Source organism: Nanorana parkeri, unplaced genomic scaffold (genome assembly GCF_000935625.1).
Source record: "Nanorana parkeri isolate BGI_ZX_2015 unplaced genomic scaffold, ASM93562v1 scaffold793, whole genome shotgun sequence".
NCBI lineage: Eukaryota > Metazoa > Chordata > Amphibia > Anura > Dicroglossidae > Nanorana > Nanorana parkeri.
The window spans coordinates 303,645-327,533 of NW_017307061.1; the positions used below are offsets into that span (position 1 = coordinate 303,645).

At 39.9% G+C, this 23,889-nt stretch overlaps 1 protein-coding gene across 1 annotated transcript; it reads right to left on the reverse strand.

Annotated features, from left to right (window-relative positions):
* Positions 1-1,341: 1,341 nt before the first annotated feature.
* On the reverse strand, positions 1,342-14,074 carry NODAL (nodal growth differentiation factor). The gene is made up of 3 exons (XM_018564902.1): positions 13,780-14,074; positions 8,753-9,522; positions 1,342-1,494 (listed from the first exon to the last, which is right to left on the reverse strand). Exons 1-3 carry the CDS (start codon positions 14,072-14,074, stop codon positions 1,342-1,344), a joined length of 1,218 nt encoding a protein of 405 aa, XP_018420404.1.
* Positions 14,075-23,889: the final 9,815 nt, after the last annotated feature.

The following is a 23,889-nucleotide window of genomic DNA, read 5'->3' on the forward strand; positions in this document are numbered from 1 at the left end:
AAAACATTCTGGATGCTTGCTGACACGACCAATCCTGATGCACTCTCGCCGCAAAATGACAGCTCTGACCCGAATATCAACAAAGGGGCAGAGCGAGTCATGACAACAGGGACTTGTTCTGCCCCTTTGTTGACATTCGGGAGCAGAACTGTCACAGTAATAACTCTGCTCCCCAATGTCAACAAATGGGCGGAGCAAGTCTTGACGTCACTGGTGTTGGAAATGCAACAGCATATACTGATAATTTGTCTTTTGAGCTGTAGATAGCTCTGTTGTGCAATGTTAGTTTTCTATATGTATGCTTTCATATAGAAATAATAGTTTTCATAGTTTTCAAATAACATATGGATAGGAAAACTAATATAGTTTTCCTATCCATATGTTACCTGCACAATGCTGTATACATACATATAATGATATAATGTTCTGCTATGCAAGTAAAACTCAGCATTCCTCAAGATCTCAGTGCTTCATCTAAACACATTACAAACAACGGATATGGTGTGTTTATTTTCAGGTTTTACTGTATTTGGCGAATTTAATCATTTTTTGTTCAGGCAGCACAGGGACAGGAAGTGAAAGAAAATGTCCCCAATGGGGACATGAATGACAATCTGACAGAAGTTTTACATTTCCCCATTCTATTCAAAGCCAAAAATAGTACCCCCTAAGAACATTTTGTAAATACCTGTTGATGCTTCCAGTTTAATTGGGTAGGCATTTTATTGGATACGGTGACAATTCTCTTGCAGTGTTGTCAACCTTGCTGCTGCTGTTTAAATGCTTGCACTATTGGTAATCCTATAAGTGAAAAGCCATGCCTAGGTCTGGTGAGAACCCATTAGATTGCGAGTACATAGCTCTGTCTGCAGGAGTTTAGGGAGACATCTAAAAGCCTTGTTCTATCTCCCCTACCCACTCCAGTACTGTCTAGCAAGCTGCACAAGAAATACAGCTTCCCAAGAAAGAGTCCTTGATTGTAAAGTTAAACATTGTTTTATTTTAAATACAGTCTTGCATTACACTATATAAAATAAATAAATAATATATTTACATAAACTACATAATTACAGTAATTGCTGTTGGCCTGATTGGGTGATATTTTCAGTCTATTCTTAGTTTGTCAAGGTTGTTTTTCATGGTGTGGCCAGATTATCACCTGTAAAACTTTCATATATATGGATGAGCAATGTATCCACAAATTCCATCTTCGCTCACTTTGTATTTAGTGCATTTAAGTTGGCACCAAAAGTTTCCAATATCAACAGTCTTATATGTAAAACAATAGAACTGATAACTTTTGTTGTTGATTAGTCTTATAGTTTAGGTTTACATGTCCTGTCACTGGCATCCACACTCCTCTACTATCATGGCTTCATGGCTTTGGAAGGCAATATCCATGTTGTCATAGTAAGCCATGCTGAGAGAGCTCATTCTGATGGGAACGCAGCACACCTCTGGAGCTTTTGCGCTGTTGTATAAGTTTACCAAGCTCTGCAAAAAGAAGACAAGAAAAATGTATATATTAATTATTGGAATTTAGAGACTGAACATTTAAAGTGTAATAAAAATGACCACCTTTTGTGTAGATTTAACATGAAATCACTTAAAGATAGACAGATAGATAGATAGATAGATAGATAGATAGATAGATAGATAGATAGATAGATAGAAAGAAAGAGAGACAGACAGACAGACAGGTATAGATAGATGATAGATAGATGGATAGATAGATAGATAGATAGATAGATAGATAGATAGATAGATAGATAGATAGATAGATAAAGAGAGACAGACAGACGGACAGGTATAGATAGATGATAGATAGATAGATAGACAAGATAGCAGTGGCGGACCTAATAACCAAAGGGCCCTGGTGCAAGATTTTATCTTGGGCCCCCTCCCAAGACTGGGGGGGGGGGGATTCGGGGGCCAGTGTGATCCGCTGCCACGCCCCCCCCCAGCGGTCTCTAATGTTGCAGTAGCATGCTGGACATCGGGGTCCATTTCCCTGTACCTCCTCCCAACTCTTCTTGCCTGCTGCTGCTGGGGCCCGGCTTCCTCCACCCCCTCCTGTCAGCTCTGCCGTGCCGCCTCTGGTACAGCTGATACCCATGTAAGGGGCCCCCTAGACCCCTCACATGGGTACCGGCCATACCCCCTGATGGCGGTGTTCTATCAAAGTTTGTGGCTACGTTAGAATGTGTGACTGGTCACGTGGTCACACGTTTTAACGTAATCCCGTCCAGTTTTTTGGCGGGGGAATGTGTGACCGCCAATAGGTGAAGAATTGCAACGCTTTGTCAGCTGTTCCAGGGCAGATTGGCATCGCAGATCGGATGTGCAGAAGAACAACTGATCGGTCCTGAAATGTCACTTCTATCCAACTCTGTGATTGCGATCTCACATTCCACCCCACTCACAAAGTCGGATAGAAGTGACATTTCAGGACCGATGAGCTGTCCCAGGGCAGATCGGTTCTCCTGCACATACTATCTGCGATGCCGATCTGCTCTAGAGCAGCTGAGAAAGCATTGGAATCTGGGTGCGGGCGCAGGCGCCTCCACAGCAGCCGGCTAACTGAGGAGGGCACCCATATGGGTGGGGCTTGGTGCTAGCAGTTTGAATACCACTAGAGAACAAGGAAATTTAAATATTTTAAGACTAAAAAAAAGCTTTTTAAAGTAAGTCTGGCCACCATTAACAAAAAAAGTTTAAAAAAAAAACTAAGGTTGAGGTTCCATTCACATATAGCGTTTACGTTTGCTGCGCGGCACGCAAATGCTAAAAACTTTTATCTGCACGGATTCTGCTCATTTGCGGCTATTACTATAGCCGCGAATGTGCAGAATCCATAAAAAAATTGCACTTGTTTATGCTTAGAGTGGCTCTGCACATATTCATACAGCCGAATACACATGGACAACCGCTCCTGTGTAAATGGAGCCTGAATGTCGGCTTGGTGTCAATAATGTTATCAATGTTCTAAAAAGCACTGTTCATGATTGCCGCAGGTTCTCTTGTATTAGAACATTCATATTTGTGAGATAATTCCATTCTCTGATATAGAGATCAACCATACCTGAGGTACAACGACAATGGCAATTTCCTAGCCTTGTAACATGAAAAACGATAGAGGGTTACTGTCTATATACTGGAGAGATTTCACCTCACTTCCTGTACCTCTGACAGCCTGCAGCTGGACAAGAAACAAGGCTAGGGGTTGCAGATAATAATGATAACCTGACCAAGATTCCAACCTTTACCTAAAAAAATTATTATTACAGTCTGTAGGGTTGATTTACTAAAGGCAAATAAGCAGTTCACTTTGCAAGGGGGATTTTTACTTTGCAAAGAATACCCAATTACATGCAAGGAAAATAATGCTTACAATTATCTTGCAAAGGATTGGATGAAGGCAGTCAGCAGAACTTCACCTCTTTCACTAAACTAAGGTCATATTCCCTTGCAAAGTGAATAGCTTATTTGCATTTAGTAAATCCACCCGTGTCTCCAAAGGTTTACTGTGGATTAACTCATGTCCACATCTGAACATGCCTTGATTAAACGTTTTAACTGTTTTTACAGATTACCTCAACAATATCAGCTCTAAGGCTCATGTCAGAATGGCGACTCTGTCCTTAGCAATCCTGCCATTGGTGGTTTGTCAAAATCACCAGTGGCAGGATCTCTAGGATGCTGCTTTTTGGCCTTATGGAGTCAATACCTCTGTAGATGGGGCAGTGAGATGTCTATTCCTTTCCTATTGAGATTTATCAAGTGTTTGGGTCAGCAACAGTGTGACATCTCTCTGCATCTGCCAACAGAGGGAGCAATTCCATAGGGACACTTTAGCGATCCTGGCATTTTCGATTTGACGCTAGCAGCAAAATTACCTATCTGACACCAGGCTTGGGTCTGGTATACATGCATGTTCTTAATTTAACCTGTGGGCTGAACAATGAAAATATCACAGATTCCTTCATCACCACTTACAAGTATTGATCCAGGAATCCCTTGCTGTTTTCTTTGTATTTTTGCAGTGATTGCCGACCGCTGCCAGATTACCTGAATAGAGCTCTGATCGGCCGAGAGATTTCCTACATGCTCCTCCAATCAGTTGATCGAAGGATGCTGGCCGAAAGGAGCCGACAGCAGCACCCATGCAGCAAATCCATGTTGTCATAGTAAGCCATGCTGAGAGAGCTCATTCTGATGGGAACGCAGCACACCTCTGGAGCTTTTGCGCTGTTGTATAAGTTTACCAAGCTCTGCAAAAAGAAGACAAGAAAAATGTATATATTAATTATTGGAATTTAGAGACTGAACATTTAAAGTGTAATAAAAATGACCACCTTTTGTGTAGATTTAACATGAAATCACTTAAAGATAGACAGATAGATAGATAGATAGATAGATAGATAGATAGATAGATAGATAGATAGATAGAAAGAAAGAGAGACAGACAGACAGACAGGTATAGATAGATGATAGATAGATGGATAGATAGATAGATAGATAGATAGATAGATAGATAGATAGATAGATAGATAGATAGATAAAGAGAGACAGACAGACGGACAGGTATAGATAGATGATAGATAGATAGATAGACAAGATAGCAGTGGCGGACCTAATAACCAAAGGGCCCTGGTGCAAGATTTTATCTTGGGCCCCCTCCCAAGACTGCGGGGGGGGGGGATTCGGGGGCCAGTGTGATCCGCTGCCACGCCCCCCCCAGCGGTCTCTAATGTTGCAGTAGCATGCTGGACATCGGGGTCCATTTCCCTGTACCTCCTCCCAACTCTTCTTGCCTGCTGCTGCTGGGGCCCGGCTTCCTCCACCCCCTCCTGTCAGCTCTGCCGTGCCGCCTCTGGTACAGCTGATACCCATGTAAGGGGCCCCCTAGACCCCTCACATGGGTACCGGCCATACCCCCTGATGGCGGTGTTCTATCAAAGTTTGTGGCTACGTTAGAATGTGTGACTGGTCACGTGGTCACACGTTTTAACGTAATCCCGTCCAGTTTTTTGGCGGGGGAATGTGTGACCGCCAATAGGTGAAGAATTGCAACGCTTTGTCAGCTGTTCCAGGGCAGATTGGCATCGCAGATCGGATGTGCAGAAGAACAACTGATCGGTCCTGAAATGTCACTTCTATCCAACTCTGTGATTGCGATCTCACATTCCACCCCACTCACAAAGTCGGATAGAAGTGACATTTCAGGACCGATGAGCTGTCCCAGGGCAGATCGGTTCTCCTGCACATACTATCTGCGATGCCGATCTGCTCTAGAGCAGCTGAGAAAGCATTGGAATCTGGGTGCGGGCGCAGGCGCCTCCACAGCAGCCGGCTAACTGAGGAGGGCACCCATATGGGTGGGGCTTGGTGCTAGCAGTTTGAATACCACTAGAGAACAAGGAAATTTAAATATTTTAAGACTAAAAAAAAGCTTTTTAAAGTAAGTCTGGCCACCATTAACAAAAAAAGTTTAAAAAAAAAACTAAGGTTGAGGTTCCATTCACATATAGCGTTTACGTTTGCTGCGCGGCACGCAAATGCTAAAAACTTTTATCTGCACGGATTCTGCTCATTTGCGGCTATTACTATAGCCGCGAATGTGCAGAATCCATAAAAAAATTGCACTTGTTTATGCTTAGAGTGGCTCTGCACATATTCATACAGCCGAATACACATGGACAACCGCTCCTGTGTAAATGGAGCCTGAATGTCGGCTTGGTGTCAATAATGTTATCAATGTTCTAAAAAGCACTGTTCATGATTGCCGCAGGTTCTCTTGTATTAGAACATTCATATTTGTGAGATAATTCCATTCTCTGATATAGCGATCAACCATACCTGAGGTACAACGACAATGGCAATTTCCTAGCCTTGTAACATGAAAAACGATAGAGGGTTACTGTCTATATACTGGAGAGATTTCACCTCACTTCCTGTACCTCTGACAGCCTGCAGCTGGACAAGAAACAAGGCTAGGGGTTGCAGATAATAATGATAACCTGACCAAGATTCCAACCTTTACCTAAAAAAATTATTATTACTGTCTGTAGGGTTGATTTACTAAAGGCAAATAAGCAGTTCACTTTGCAAGGGGGATTTTTACTTTGCAAAGAATACCCAATTACATGCAAGGAAAATAATGCTTACAATTATCTTGCAAAGGATTGGATGAAGGCAGTCAGCAGAACTTCACCTCTTTCACTAAACTAAGGTCATATTCCCTTGCAAAGTGAATAGCTTATTTGCATTTAGTAAATCCACCCGTGTCTCCAAAGGTTTACTGTGGATTAACTCATGTCCACATCTGAACATGCCTTGATTAAACGTTTTAACTGTTTTTACAGATTACCTCAACAATATCAGCTCTAAGGCTCATGTCAGAATGGCGACTCTGTCCTTAGCAATCCTGCCATTGGTGGTTTGTCAAAATCACCAGTGGCAGGATCTCTAGGATGCTGCTTTTTGGCCTTATGGAGTCAATACCTCTGTAGATGGGGCAGTGAGATGTCTATTCCTTTCCTATTGAGATTTATCAAGTGTTTGGGTCAGCAACAGTGTGACATCTCTCTGCATCTGCCAACAGAGGGAGCAATTCCATAGGGACACTTTAGCGATCCTGGCATTTTCGATTTGACGCTAGCAGCAAAATTACCTATCTGACACCAGGCTTGGGTCTGGTATACATGCATGTTCTTAATTTAACCTGTGGGCTGAACAATGAAAATATCACAGATTCCTTCATCACCACTTACAAGTATTGATCCAGGAATCCCTTGCTGTTTTCTTTGTATTTTTGCAGTGATTGCCGACCGCTGCCAGATTACCTGAATAGAGCTCTGATCGGCCGAGAGATTTCCTACATGCTCCTCCAATCAGTTGATCGAAGGATGCTGGCCGAAAGGAGCCGACAGCAGCACCCATGCAGCAAATTTCATCCGGTTTTGATGAAATTCGATACGTGTGTACCCGGCTTTAAACATAGAATTAATTGCCATTCAGAATGTATGGAAAATGTAACTTTCATTAAAACACTGGCATTTGCTAATCTTATTAGAAAAAAATGCATTGATACAACTTTTAAAGTGTAAAAAATACACTTACGTTCTAAAAGTGCAACATGTACTTCCCGTTTGTATGACAAATAGTCTTATTTTCAGTATTTGTCTAGTTTACTTCACTGTTTATATATCCTTTAAATATGAGCTGCTATTTGTAAACTTTGCTAAAGGATGCTGTTAACCGTTTTTAATTTAAATATGAAGCAAGTCTTATGCTAATTGAACAGGACTTCCTGCTGATTGTCTCCCAGAGTGTAAGAATGTGAGATTATCTCACTTTTTCTCACAGCAAGTGGCCAAGGATGCGAGAGTTTGAAGAAGGTCAACCTCTGCAGATAACAAGTTCATAATTATAGTTGATATACAGAAAACATTTGGTTTGAGAAGAGCTATAAGAACGTACGCTTCCTCCCTTTGAAAAGTACAAATATTTATTTTCCTAGTTACTGAGATTTCAGATAAACATTCAACAAAAATCCTTTGTGGCTGACTGTTTTGTTTGTGTAACGGTGGAAAAATAGATAAATGATAAAGAAACACCAAGTCACATGCATACAGGCGATGTCAGATGGATCCTTTGTGTGCTGTGTCAGTTTTAATTTCAGTCAAGGTGTATTTTTCTATTTTTACATTTCCTGCACTGTAGATCTGCCAACAAATTGTCAGATAAGCATGTTGGATGACTGCATGCAGAGAAAAAAATTGCTGTAGACAGGTGTTACAGCATTCGGTAGTATGAACACCATTGTACTTTCCCACACAATGCAAGCTGTTCATTCTCATGTGACCAGACCATAGAGCTCCTACTAGTAAACTGTAGCTAAAAAGTGTCAGCAGTTTCTTTGTGCTGGTCTTCAGCTTACTGAATTTGTTATTTAAAAAATGGCCAGTAAATCTAGATTACAACCTGGACACTATGAAGTTGGGATAATAGTGAGTAACATTTTTTTAAGCATAAGCAACTTCCTCACTTGTGGTACATATACCTAGTGCCTAAAAAAACTGCTGATGCATAATAATAGCCAGTACTTAGGGTGGCCATAAACGGTTCAATCCTGCTCAGGAATTGACAGATTCTCAGACAAGTGATAGGCCACTAAGGGTTAATAGGGGTATACACACTTCAAATTTTGGCTAATTCTTGATGAACTGGCCAAATTGAAAGCATGGGTGCCACTGTCGTCACCTTTCCGACGGCATCCCTCCATCAGCTGATCGAAGGAGCATGTCGGAAAATTATCGGCTGAACAGCTCTGTTCGGGTATTCTGACAGCGGAAGTTTCCTCGTTCAATGCGGGAGATTCATCGATCAACGCTCTTAAGCGTTAATCAAGGAATCTGTTCTATTTTATTCATTCAGCCGGCAGGTTGAATGAAGAAAATAGAAACGGGTATACCCAACTTTACCCTAGGAACTGACTAGAATTAGGGGGTGATAATGAACACATAAAAAGAATATGAAGTGCTTACTATTACACAACGTGATATAAAATCATGGTAAAGATGGTGCACATAGATTGAGTAAGGCTGAGCAGGCAACATAGGGCTTGTATCAACCCATAAATACTCTAAGACACACCAACCCATTTGGCAAATGCCAGAGCTTGCCAACCCAGGGTTGTTGACATTAGGAGCATACCTACAGTAAAAAAAAAAAAAAAAATGGTTCTTACCTGCAAATACGAGTGATTGTTTGGTTTGACACTTTCATTCACAGGACTTGGACAGCTCCCTTCACACCGATAGGCGTTAAATTTTTTGGGATGAATGATCCAGGCATCCCATCCAATCATTCTGAAGTCCACAATTAAGTCTACTCTTTTGCAAAGATTGCTTTTGTTGGCTGTTGGTGGGGCTTGCTTTATGCTGATGATACGATCCCTAATCATGTGGCTTCTTCTCCGTCTTCTTGATGCAGATTTGTTAATTAAAAGTGGGCTTGTTGCTAGATATTTAGATTGCGCAGCATCTAGCAGGAGGGTAGCAGTCACAGACGACCTTTCCTTCTTGGACAAGTTGGAATACACAAACATCAACACTTGATGATCTTCAGATTTATGGTCCTTGTATCTCCTCTTGGCATTTTCAACTCCAGACATTTTTTCTGCATGTTTCAAATGAACAGGTGTGCTGTCATCAGCTTTATCATTCCTTTCAAACCACTTTCGAACTATTGCTGAAGCTTCCACCACTAGCCAACTTTCTGAGGCTCCGGTTTTACAGGTCGCTGAGCCCAAGTAGACATAGTTTTGGCACAACTTATGAGCAGCTTGACACGTGGAGTCTTGATGAAAAATATCCACTACGAGTGGCATCCCATCACTGTGCAATATTGTTAATGCAGATTTATGAAGCCGCACCTCTGCAAACTCAAGCTGTTCATCACGGCTGAGAGAAGAGAAGTCAAAAACAAGGATGCATCTTTCGTCCACTTGTTCAAATTCTGAATGAAAAAAAGATTAAAAAAAGATATATCTAAGATGTACCACTAAAACAAGACCACTTTAAGTGTACAAAATACTTTTGTAGAGTGATGGTTATGGTTTTTTTTTATAAAGAATGGCTACAGAATGCGTTTCTGCACCCCTTATTTGTCCTACCTCAGTGCTTTACTAATGATACAAGTTTTTTTAAACCTTAGCACCTCAAAATATTGTTCCTTATGTCATTATTAGCTAGTGCTACTAAATATTTACACATATTTTATGATGGGGGTTCCTATTTAGGCATGTTCCTGTTATATTACCCAGTTCTAATCTCCTGTTGCATCTCATTTTCTCTTGTGTACCTCATTTGTATTAGCAGCTAGAAGGATTAGATTTTGCTAATTTGATTTAGACAAGGTGTAAATTTATGCTCGTTGGGGCTGCATTCACACTTCCCTTTTTTTTTTTGCAACTGTAAAGAGTGACAAACAAGTTCTAAACAGCATACACAATTCTGATGACTGTAGTGAGCAAATATTGCTAGAAAAGTCTAAACCTTGGTAAGGGCTAATGCTGTAAATGCTTCTTATGATAAAAGTACAGTGAGAATTATACACAAATACACTGCAGGATGTGGGGGGTTTTAAAAATAAAAATGGTTGCATTTTTCTTACGTCAGACACTCAGAGAAGGTTTTACTAAAAACTAGTAACATTGTTTTAGGAGAAGGTTCATAAAGATAGCCCTATGCAGAGGTGGGCAACTCCGGCCCTCTAAATACAAATCTCAACATGCCTTTGCCTCTGGGAGTTACGCTGTAACTGTCAGTCTTGTAATGCCTCATGGGACTTGTAGTTTTACAACAGCTGGAGTCGCCCACCCCTGCCCTGATGTACGAAAGGGTTTTACTAATCTTTGCAGCCCAGATATGAAGTAAAGCATATTCATCTCTTCTCTAGTGACCTATTATTGCTCACCAATGACTACTACCTGTCTCTGGGGGGAAAAATCTCCCCAACAGGGACACAAACAAATAAAAGAGAAATGGAGAGACGTCTGTGCTCGAAATTTAAATAGCTTAGCTATATATAACACACGAGGTGCTAAAGGGGTGTGACCAGCTGTTAACACTGAAAATACATGTTCAAGCCTGCCAAATAGTAGGGACTAGCCAGAGAGGCATCACTTTGACACCGTTGGCCAGCTTGAACATGTATTGCAATACATGCAAACCGAGAATCCTTTTTTTGCAAAAGGTTGGTAAAAATATGTAAGAGTGAATAGATTTGTGCATAGGGTTAATTCAAAAATTTCAACACAAACAAAGAAAAACCTGACAGAGCACCTATCCCTTGTTACTCTATCCAAAACTGATAATATGTTTTGACTGGAGTTCTACTTTTTTTTTTTACTTTAATACTTTTTTATTTTAATATTACATAACAAACATTTTTACATCAACAATTACATATTAAAATGACAACACAAAAAAAAACAATAATTTATACAAAAACAAAACATACCAACAATATACAATTCCTCAAGATACCAATATACATATCCTACATTTCTACACACATTACCAATATCAGACGGATCAGATATTATAAACAAACTCCCTTACTATATTCAATCCACTTATCCCACATTTTACCAAATGTAATCTCAATGCTTAAACATAATTCCCTCAAATCCAACCACTCTATCTAATTCCTTCTTCCATTCCTCCACTGTGGGAATCGCTACTGAAATCCACCTAGAGGCTATACTGCGGCGAGCAACAAACATTGCCCTCGTTATAGCCACCCTCTTATGGTACTCCACCTTTAGGGGAGTTCTATTTTAAAACAATGTAAACTGAAGCAAGAAGAGAGAAAGTTTAACTTTTATGGGGTGGACATATATTATTAAAAGCTATGTAAATAAGCTTTGAAAATGTATTTACGAATAGCTAAGAGCCATATCACACTTTTGCATTACGGTAATGTGCATTACTTGCATTGGTGCAATGTGGTGCAATTCATTTTAAATGGCGCACCTGCGCTGTAGTGTGCTGCAACGCATGGTAACACTCGGTAGTGTGCTGCTGTACGTTGCGGTACAAAAAAGGAGTTAGTTGGCAGCCGACATAACTCTCCTTAAAGACCTGCACAAGTGTACAGTAAATAGGTCTAAAGGAGAAGTGCACCCAAACCAATATAATGATTTATATATATATATATACACACTTCACTACTCTATTCAAACTTTTTTTTTTTACGTTAACACTGAACACTACTACTATAAGCGATTATATTTATATCAGCTAAACCTAATATTCCAAAGATTCTTTATTTCTATGTAAAAAAATACCTGGGTGCACCTTTGCAGTTTCACGTATTATTTTAGTACATATGGCATTTAACTTTCTGAATTAATTCAGTATGCATAAATGTTATAGAATTTCCAAAAGAATGTTTTTGTATAATCTCCATTTTAGAATATAACAAAGTTTACTGGAGTAATTAAATCATGTCTGTACTGAATTTAATGTGCAAGATGTGGATTGCAGCGCCGCTTATCTTATAGGATTTCTATAGGGCTGTCTGACCTATGCCTCTATTCAATGCCTGCAAGCTTTGAAAAGGACAATACTGATGAAGACTCCTAAGGTGCTGTAGGTTGGCAGCAGTCTTGTGTGAAGAGACATTCAGACAAGCTATGAAAAGGATGTGTATTACTGTTCTGTGTAATGAGCACTTGTGAAGTGTGTCTGGTACAGAGATTTAAACATGGTCTGCACAGCCCTTCCCAGACATCAAAGCAAAATTGTAATACTGATCTACATAGCCTGCTGGTCCAAAACTAACACCATTCATTTCTGATCACCCCAGACAAAATAGTTATTTAGCCAAAACCACAGAGTCAAGTGAAATATATGACATTTTTTCAATGTGCAAATAAAATGATACATGTTTGTTCTGGAATAACTAGAACCAGTAGAAAAATGTTATATAATTCAAGATCTCGAGGACAATATATTGTGTATGTAAATGGCAATCATCTGAGCCTCTGAAACTTTAATTCCCTGTCTTACAGTGATGTGGCATGAAATGTGGCATGAAATGTGATCCCAGACAAAAATAATGTATCTATACGCTATTCTGTGATTTTTTTTTCCGTAGATGACAATGTGGAAATATTGTCTCTATATCAGGCAATATATCCTCCCCCCATACTAGTAAACGAAACAGCGATTACAACTACTTATTGAATATATTTAAAATACATAGTTGTGCAGTAATCTGTTGAAAGGCTTGTCAAAAGCTCCATCAATTCTGCATTTGGCTAGAGCATTGAGAGCATGATTGATGGTTGATCTGCCAATGTGCTACAAACCTCTGTAGATTATCATTTAGTCATAGACATACAAAAACCAGTATGTGACAGGTTGCATGGTGGCATTTATTGTTCTGAAGGCAGGTAGATCTAATAGTTGCTTATGGGTTCTGTCCATCTATTGGAAGTCTGCCTCAAAAAGCCTGTAGAACACCCAGTAATGACATCTGCCAGTGCCAGACTATACATGGTAGTCCATATGCATTTCAGAAACACATACAGTAGCAGGTCTTGCTAATCCTAAATGAAACACTATTAACACACAATTTCATTAACACTTTTATCACTTACTGAACTTTCCACTCTATTACTCCAAATTAAATAAGTAGTTATGCCTAACTGCTGAAGTAATGACAGATCTTTATTACCAATAACAATTGGTAAAATATATGTAAAAATAATGTAACAATTGTTATGTCTGTGTCCCATCCAGATAACCTCAGGGAACGGTTATTCAGCTGGACAGGATTTTTTTGTCTGTTGCAAAGCTATGACCAATGCTCGGGTTATCTGTGCATACCCCTTTCAATTAAAAAAGTTATTGTTCAGTAGCTATATGGCTGTCATGTGTGATTTCCTTCCAATGTCTATGACCAGATCCACAGTATAGGGCTGATTTTATGCAGAACAATTTTTGCTTGTGAAGCAACCCTTAAAAAAAAAGACTATTGACCTACATATGGAGTATGGCACAACCAGGATTAGTCAAAGATATTTTGCAGCATTCTGCAAAATCTTTGAAACCAGTTTCAATTACTTCATTTTCCACACCATATGATTTATAACGGAATATGATATTTAAATTGCTTTTGACATATAAAAATATTAACACTGCACATGAAATAGCACCAAATATTTTTTATAACTGATATTATAAAAAGAGTTGGTTATCTTACCTTTAGCAGCCAGACTTCTGATAATATCAGCCTGTGGACTAGATGGAGACCTTTGTAATGATGCAGGTCCTAGCTCTGTACCTTGTCTGGTCTCTAAGCGATGAAAACTTTGGTAGAGGCTCATCATGAAGTTGGGTAATTCATAAGGGACTACATTCTTGTCTACTTCTTCTTCTGTCCTGTTGGAAAAGGCTTGCTGGCTAGCTGGCTCATGTCTAAGGTAGTTCCTTACAATGTAGTTAGCTGCTCCAGGTATAAGTAGCAGTATCAGAATACAATAGAGAGAGAGAGACATTGTATCCTTATGTGTGTGTGCAGTGGTCTTTACTGACAGTATATACTGAGAACAGCTTTTTATTGGCTTGGTCTGAATGGCTTATGCATATTCAAAAGTCTATTAGCTGGTCATTCAGCCTAAGCCTATTGGAAACGAAGAAAAAGTAACACCTTTGCCCAGACCATTCACTGTGTTTGTCAATATGGATTAGGGAATATAATATAATTGACATGCCATTTACGTATTTACATGATAGGGCATCATCCACTGATTTAAGCCATGAATACGTAAACACAGGGATTATTAATTAGTATCCCTTAATTTTACATCTAAAATGCATATAACATAAAATGTGTGTGTGTGTGTATATATATATATATATATTTATATGTGTGTATATATATATAGATATCTATATATACATATATAGATATCTATATATATAGTCATTAAGGGGTTAACTTAATAGCATGGGAGATTTCTGCCTGTGGCCAGCCTAAGGGTGGCAGCACTCATAGCACTTACATCCAAAACAATCCTGAAACATTTGTTGGGTAAGTATATGAAACTTTTGTGGTTGCAAATTATATCTTAGCACAATGTGGGTTGGAGTTTGTTAAAAGCTAGGTCCTGATAGGTGAATAACGATACACCGTGCTATAAATCCATTAAAAAAAATGCAAATTAATAATTAGTAAAAAACAAAACTAATAGTCCATAATAATATAAAAATTCTCATAAATGTCCATATAGAAAGTGACAAAATCATCATCACAGTGTTCGTGTAAAAAATGAAAAAATCCACTCATCAAACTAATCAGATATAAGATATCAATAATTCCTAAAAAACAAACAAAAAACGTGAGCAGTATATATAAGAGGATAATAAGTGATCTTTATTAAATCATCTGGTCCAAAAGGATCCTTCAAGCAATTCCTCCAAGATATTAGGCACATAAATCCAGATCTCTCAATGATTCATATAAATCAGAATGGCGGGCAGTGCAAACAAGGAGATGATGGGCGATCCTCAAATTGGTCGACTGTTTGTTTGCTACGTGCTAATACGCTATAGCCACCTTGAAAGTGTTTATTCTTTTCCCTTATTAAACTTGATGTGATGTACTTCACTATTGGAGTTCTTTCTTTTTTGGGTACGGTGATGGTCCTGTGTGGCATCTTGGAGGAATAGCCTTTCCATTTATCTAAGAATCGCCCATCATCTCCTTGTTTGCACTGCCCGCCATTCTGATTTTGATTAATCATTGAGAGATCTGGATTTATTTATCTTGGAGGAATTGCTTGAAGGGTCCTTTTGGACCAGATCATTTTATAAAGGTCACTTATTATCCTCTTACACAGTATATACTGCTCATGTGTTTTTTTTCCTAGGAATTATTGATATCTTATGTCTTATTCATTTGATGAGTGGATTTTTTCATGTTTTTAATATATTATAATGGACTATTAGTTTTGTTTTTTACACTACTTTGTTACAATGTTTTTTATGTTCTAGTGTGATGTTTTCTATTTTTAATATTTATTATTAGCACAATTCATTTAGGATTATTCATTTGCATTTTTTGATTGGATTAATAGCCAGGTGTATCAAGGAATACACAATTTGTTGGATTGTGCGCTGGCTTTTGTAGAGTTAGGTCTCTATAACAGTGAACGTTACATGTAACTCAGGAGAGTATTTCTGGGCTAAGATGTAAAATGCATTTTTTTAATTACATACATTTATACAGTGCCAACAATTTACACAGTGCTGCTCATTCACATCAGTACCTACCCTCAAGGATCTCACAATCTGAGATACCTTATCTCACATGCACACACTTACTAGGCCAATTAAGACAGGAGCCAATTAACCTCCATGTCTTTGGAGTGTGGGAGGAAACCTTACAAGCACAGAGAGATCATGTAAATTCCATGCAGATAGTGTCTTGGCTGAGATTTGAACCACTTAACTTCTACACTCACCTTAGTGTGACGTCCTTTAGAAATTACATTCCCAGGCTCCAGTTGCCACTCCATCTGACGCCACCTCCATCTGCCCCACCAGTTCTTCCAGGTCCCACAATGCTACTTTGGACATTGGATGGCCAATGATGATCTAACTCCTGCACATATATAACACATGATAGATAACACACATATAACACATGCTGGAGGACTGTAGTTAACTTCAGAAATAATTGTTTCTTTTTGCCTATACAGCTAAAAAATAAAATTAAAAGTATTTTTGTAACAAAAAGGCACAAAGGCAAATGCATTAAAAGGGTGATACGTGAATGGGCCACCAAATCAAAGACCTGCAGATGTAGTTTAATAAATGTCCTTATGTGCAATGGATCCAACTTGTGGGCACACCATGCTGCTTCATACACTCGTTGGTTTTTCATAACTGCATTGGTGTGCTAATTTACTCATGTTATGCTGTCCACACAGCAAATTTTCAAAAAATTCAAACTACTTTCAACCAGCTTTATAATGCAAAAGCATCTAAACAGATCGAGGCAGCCTAGCACAAGTTTTTTTAATCAAAATTGTGAAACCATTGGAGTTGTTGATGGTAGGCTGCCATAATCAGTTTGATTGGTTTTGTGATTGAAAGCTGATTTGAAAGTGCATTGAAAGTGCATAAAAACTGTTAGCAAATGACTGTGTATGGGGCCAGCATTATAATTGATGTTACTCATTAACAAGTAGAAATTATTTTCTTTCCTATGTGCCTGGTTCACATGTATGCACTGCAGTTTAGTAAGTGTTTAAAGGGAACATATAAGAGCCTATTCACACCCACCCAAACACACATGCATTACCACTCATGCAAGAACCTGTGTGCATAGGTGCTACCAACTATAACTAGATCCCTATACAGCATACAGGATGTGTGCTGTATGTCCTGGCTTTGAAAGGGGTAAACAAGCTCACAGCTGCAGCAGCAGTTTCTATTTTTATAACCCGGCTGACAGTGATTTAGTAAGAGTGATCTAGGCGGCTGTAGAGCTCCCCGATTATTTTTATGTGACTCTGAAAGGAGGCACATCTGTTCCCCAATATTCTCTGCAGAGGGTGAACCTAAAAGTGGTCAGCTCTGAGCACTTCCAGGTTCAACGCTGTCAAATCCCAGCTGCAAAGCAGTCTGTGCTCTATTGACTGGGGCAGAGGGAGGGAAGACATTATGTGTCTAATAGATCCCTGATGTCTCCATAAGGAATACCTGTCACCTGCCCAATGCTTTCACATTGGGGGCATGTTAGCCCACTTGTGATAGCATTAAAGTTAAGTTTAAACAAAGTGTTGCAAATTAAAATATAATCAATAGAAATTGTAAGATGAAAAGGCACTTATTGTGGGAGTTTTACACATTTAGACATATTACTACTGCACAGTGGTAAAAACAACCATATGTATCAGTTTAAAAGCCATATAATTGTTTTCCTTAGGAGGTACCAACAAGCCTAAGACAAAAAATGAAAATATCTGTAATTAGTGAGCATAACTATATACAAGGTTATTTACTTATTTTCTAAATAGATTTTTCATGACTTCCTCTAAATTAGTATTGTTAGGTTCACACCCAGGGGCAAAAGGAGTATGCTTGTGGCTGGACTGCGTGCTGAATGCATTTCACTGCAGCCCCCCCATGAAGGTGTACATTTTGTTGTTCCAGTATTGTTATTCTACCTTAATTACAGTGCAGAGCTTGCTACTGTTTGACCGGCAATAAATTAGTGATGTTTGACAATTAGCAGTAGAGCTACCTGTCGATTTGAACAGACACTTATCTCCTCAAGGTAATGGCTCCCTGCTGTGTAAATGTGTATTGTAATTAAAATGTAAGACCCAGACGAGGTGCTATAAGTAAATTCAAACCATGCCCACCAAACAACATACAGTAAGGACGTTGAAAGCTGTGTAGCTTTAATAAGATGGTATACACATTTGTCTGATGTGCAGTGGAAAACTATCATAGTATTGTTGTTACTGCTACTGTATTAAGTATTTACTACTATGTATTTTTTTCAATTATGCTGAGAGGACAATAGTAAGAAGAGGTCTTAGGTAGCCTTACACATGACATATTTGTCACCTGATCCCCATGTCCTTGGGAGATCGTAGAGTGCCATGTTAATGTTTCCGCTGTAGTAATGAAACTTCGCATTCAGAGTATTATGTATATTATTATTTCCTAAAATGATATTTTCCTGGATTTTGAGTTACTAACCTGGAGTGAGTTTGCAGATCAGTTGTTCTGGCTTTTTTGAAAGTGGAAAATTGAGCAGTCTTTGAGGTAGAGCAGCTGAGGCCAGTCTCTCTAGTTGAGTTGCCAATTGTAGTTGCCAATAGGGAGACTTTTGCATTTAGAAGGATTCAATGTGCCTTTTTTCCACCAAACTTCTTTTATTGTCATTGTACCTTCCTTTGTAGTGAATTATACTGATTATGGCAATCAGTGCCTGAGTTGCATGGCTAGAGGTGGTTTACAACCTAGTGTAATGTGTTTTATAAGATAGACTTTCTTTCTGCATCAATGTCTTGGAGGACTTCCTGATGGACTAGTAGTTGTCATTGCCAGAGCTGTAATTGGGATTCGTTTCTGCAGGTAAGCAGTGCTGCCATAGAAGGACTGTTATGTTAGGTTCTTTCCTGCAGGGTAAAAGTTTTGCCACTTACTTGGGGTTTTTTCCCGCAGGAGCGCAGTGCTGTCGCAAGCAGGGCTGCTAGTTGGGCTTCATTGACAGGACACCAGTGCTGCCACAAGGAGAATTGTTAATTGGGATTGTTCACTGTAGGAGATCAGTGCGTTCACTGGCATGGCTGTAATTTGGGTTCTTTCCTGTATTGTAGCAGCGTTGTAACTGTCAGGTTTGTTATTTCAGGTTCCTTCCTATGCCATGGGAGAGCTGTTATGGCTCATTCCTGTAGAAGAACAGTTCTGTCACAGGCAGGACTTATAATTGTGGTTCTTTCATAGAGCATAGCATTGTTGTGTATGGGATTGCTGCTTAAAATGCTTGCAACAAGTGGAGGTGAAGTGCTTTAAAGGTCCTGGTTATTGCTGGCCCTTGAGGTGGCCAGTGTTAGTTGTCATTTGTTATTATAGTGTGTGCCAAGTGACACTCTTCCTATTATTGGAAAGCTATAGGAAAATTATTTTCATATGTAATTACATACACATATAGATTTACATAACCTTACCCCTCAAATATGCATGCATAACAAATTAACAAAAATAATGCAGAAAATGAAAAATACAAGAAAAAGATATCACATGCCTTTTTGTCATGTAATACACAGATGTCTTAAACTAGACCTGTCAGAATATAAATGCGGGCGATGCCATTGTTGACTTGCATTTTAAAGTGCAGGCGCTTAGGGGGTCATCCTGTGTTTTGCTTTGCTACCTAGTGAGTCACAGTTCTGAAACAAGCATGCAGCCAAAAACGTATGTCCAAGTCATTTACTTTTAAGGTAGTGAAGTAAAAATGGCAATTCCCATATTATACAGTATCCTTACATGTTCACTTTAAAGGAAATCTGTCAGGATACAAATATGGGAGCTACAACTGTTGACTTGCTTTTGACTGTACATGGTTCATGGTCATCCATACCCATGCTTGAGAATGTATGAGTCACTGACCAGAAAGTATGTGCATATTATGTGTCCTAAGATGCTTATCCAGTATGTGCATGTTTGTTTGAAGTCTGGAACTCATGAAGCAATATAAGGATAAAGACAACGTAGCAAAGACAGATCATCTATAGCAGGCTTCTTCCATTAAGGAAAAAAATCTTAATGATATACTGTATTTCTTACTGTTTAAAAATGTACGTCCATATACATTAATTTGGGTTTCCGGCATTTTTAACCAGAAGTGCATCAAGGTGCAGCCAGTCCTCACAATTATTAATAATGTATTACATTACTAGAATGAAAAATAGCCCTAGATGATTTTTAAACAGTGTGCAACTGTCTGTAATGCTGTTCTTGATAAAAGCGCCATTATCCCTTTGTGGCCATTCACACTGATCCGTCTTGGTGAGTCGCCATTAGAAGGTTAGAAGGTTACCCCTCTACTCTTGTTCTGATGACAACCCAAAATTTTAGATTTTCTTTCACCTTCAGTAATTACAATCATCAGGAAAAATACACAAGAGGAATCTCCCTAACAGGGACAAAGCACCTGTCCTTCCTGACAGGGGTTCTTATCCCTCTAACTCTATTCAAAACCTATAAACAAAGTTACGGCTTTATTTGAACTTTTTGCCCTCATTCACATGAGAAACGTCCGGCCGGTACAGATCCGTGCTGCGTGCACGGCCGTATCGGGCAGCTGCCGGGAAGGACAGGTGCAGTGTGATTTGTATGTAGCAGCCTGTCCTTCTCAATGGGGATCCATCCTGTCAGCGTACAAGTACGGACATCGGCACCCGCACAGACGTGCAGATCAGGTGAGGTTAGGCCGGCGTAGGGCCGCATACTCCTATAGAGAAGGATAGGCTGCTGCGTATAATCACACGCAGCACCTCTCCTTCCCGGGAGCGGCCCGATACGGCCCTGCACGCAGCACGGATGTGTACGGGCCAGCCGTTACCCATGTGAATGAGGGCTTCATGTGAATAGACATTTTTAGCATGCATTATCTTGTGTTGTGGTGATGCAAGCATTTCCTCAACACATCGTACTGGAGAGTTGTGAATAGGTCCTGACATACCAGCTGAAATTTCAAAGTTTCTTCACTGGTTGCTGGAAAAAGGTGACTGATGAGAGGGATACACAAGCAATGTTCGCTGCTGAGACATTTAAATACTTATGTTGGCCATACTCTGCTTGAATTTCAACCAACTCCTGCTGGCTCCTAAAATCTGATCTGTGGGTGACACTGCCAGCACCATCTGGCTATCAAAAGGTAAGTTTTATCATCTTTGTCAAAGGAGCCAAGTGAAAAATTGTCAGCCAAACGGTGACTGCATCCAATCAGATGCCGGCACTGTTCAGGTATTCTGACAGCTCTGGGCGTCACAATTCAGTAGTCCAGCAGGGGAGATTTGTCCAGCTGTGCTGTTTAGCGTGGATGGAGGAGTCTGTTAGATTTCTTTTGTTTAGCTCGCAGGGTAAATGAAAGAAAACTGTGGATGTATGGCCAGCTTTAGAGGTCATCATCTCATTATCATCACATTGATTTTAGTGTCCGGCAAATGAGGTGACGACTAACAAGTTATGAAAACCCTCAGCAGCAAGGGATTTAATGGCCCATTTAGCCTTGTGAGCTTTGTAAAGTAGCCACAAATTATAGGGTGCAACTTATCTGGGTCTTTGATGTGACAGACTGTTCTGACAGTTTCATGTTTCAGGCTTTAAAGGAATGTAAAGGAGAGGCTTGCAGGAAACCTAACATGAACGTAAAGGACAACTACACTTATAGTAAAATTATCATTTATACCCCCCACATCCATCTTCCCCTCAATGTTGCCCTCAATACTTAACTTCGCCAACTCCCAAAATATTCACTATGCTGTCCAACTTGGAGCCGCACAGCCTTTGCAGAAAGAAAGTCCCAGCTCCTACTGTGGACGCTGCCACTACCCCCATTCATTCCTATGACTATGCCCATATTTATGGTGGCCCCAGCCATCTAGAAGAATATGGTACCAGCTATAGGTGTGAATTGGACAAGAGGGGTGCATACAATGGATGTGCAGAGACTTTTTCCTGCAAAGGTTTTGCGGTGCAGGGCCAAACAGTGAAGTTCCGGGGAGCAGGACTGGAGGGCTACATTTGAGAGGAAATGAAGTCATTCATTGAGGTTGATCTCAAACCAAAACCTTTTTTTTCTTTTGTGCGCATCGGAGCTTTACATCCATACAAGAATGAATGCACGGCCCTGGATGCAGTCTGTTTGAGTCCCGGTCCGTGCATCTGTCCCTGTATAGATGTAAATAATAAGATGTCAGCCTGTCATTGATTTTTTTTACAGGATGCTGGCCGTGGCTTCATGGAACACCTGTGACTCTGGGGAACATAAACACGCACATGTACGGCCCTCTGTGACCGTGCAAATTAACCCTTAAGTCCCTTTTACACCATGTCCGGACCAGATCTGGGTGCGTCTCTGCAGACGAGGCACAGTGCATTTTTGCTGCATTCCAATGCTTTTTTTGTGTGTGTGTCAATGAACTTTCAGGTGCATTCCAGTGCATTTATATCTCTTGCATGCGGTTTGGTGCATTCCAGACCAGACAAAATGTGACATGCAGTACTTTTTTTTTAAACACAGTGGAACTTAACGCGGTGGTATGAACTGAGCTCAGAAATACCATAGGAATACATTAGGATGTGTTTTTGGTGCGGACAAAACATTTCCTGGTCCAGATTTGGTCTGAACATAATGTAAATATGCCCTAAATAATAATAACAATAAACCAGTGAATGATGGCCATACATGAATCTTTTTACACATGAGCTGTCATCTTTGTCTCATTATGGAGATTTCCCTGCACTTCCTGTCTGACAGCGCAACAGCAAGTGAAAGAAAATCCCTCCAAAGAGAGGGAAATCCCTGGTGGTCAGCAGGGTCACCGGAAATAGATGGTCGCCAGGAGGCTGAATCTCAACGGGGACAAAGACAGCAATACAAACTGTTCTAATCCTTCTCCACTCTACCTAAAACTAAACTAGTTGCATTTTATCTTACCATTGTCAGATTACGAATCAAATACAAGTTTGGGGTGAACTGATCCTGTAAAAGCAATTTGAAAGGACAAATAACGTATTGCGCTTGCATGGGTTTCCTCCAGGTATTCCAGTTTCCTCCCACACCCTAAAAACATGCTGGTAGGTTAAAATCAGCCCCCCTATGTAAGCATGTGAGAAAGGGACCTTAGATTGTAATATAAATGCCAATAATAAATAATAAATTGTGTGTCTGAACTGCAAAGCAGCGTCATATACTGTATATTGTGTGAGGGAGCAGCAGTGTAATCTTCAGGCACTAGGGAGCGCCAGTGGGATGATACAGCACTTGCTGTGAGAGGAAAGGCGCCTTGTGCTGCCTGCAGGGTGCGGAGGGAGCTGTGTCTGTGCTATGTTTCTCTTTTTACAATGTGTTTTATTTCTAAATATTTTCTGTAATAAAACAAAACAAACCACATCAACAATAACGTTGGACATTGCTTCTGTGTGGACTGGTTGGTTTTCCACACTCTCACATTCACACAATGCTCTCTGCTTACTCCCTCTAAAGAAACTGTGAGGGAAATGTACTTCAAACTGGAGCAGATAGAATGTGGCGCAGCTCTGCACAGCAACCAATACGCTTCCATTTTCTGGTTTGAAAATGAAAGCTGCCGTGGACAACTGCTCCAGATTCTTGCTGCCCCAGTTTTTGTGAGTTCCCCTCTATTTACTATTAGGATCATAATACATTAACACAATTTTTAGCACTTCTTAGTACAAAGCACTAGTGAAGTTGCTTCAAAACTTATTCCAGGGTTGGAACAGTTGGTCTGTGGTGTGTTTGGACAGGAGGCTGGAAGAAATTTATTGCATGGATATGGTTTTCTGCTTACTGTGGTTGATAAAATGAACGATTTATATTAACAGTTTTCTTTTAGTTGGCAGTATGGAAAGTCTCCCTGTGATGCAGCTGCGTGATATGACTCCACATCACAGGGCTCAGGACAAAGAAATGCCTTGCTTTAGCAATGAGTTTCTCATATACTGAAAATGAGATTATGTCGCCTTCATTGGTATGAAGGGATATCTACTGTATACGGCCTCATTCACACATGCCTGCACATCCATACGGCACAGAGACCTG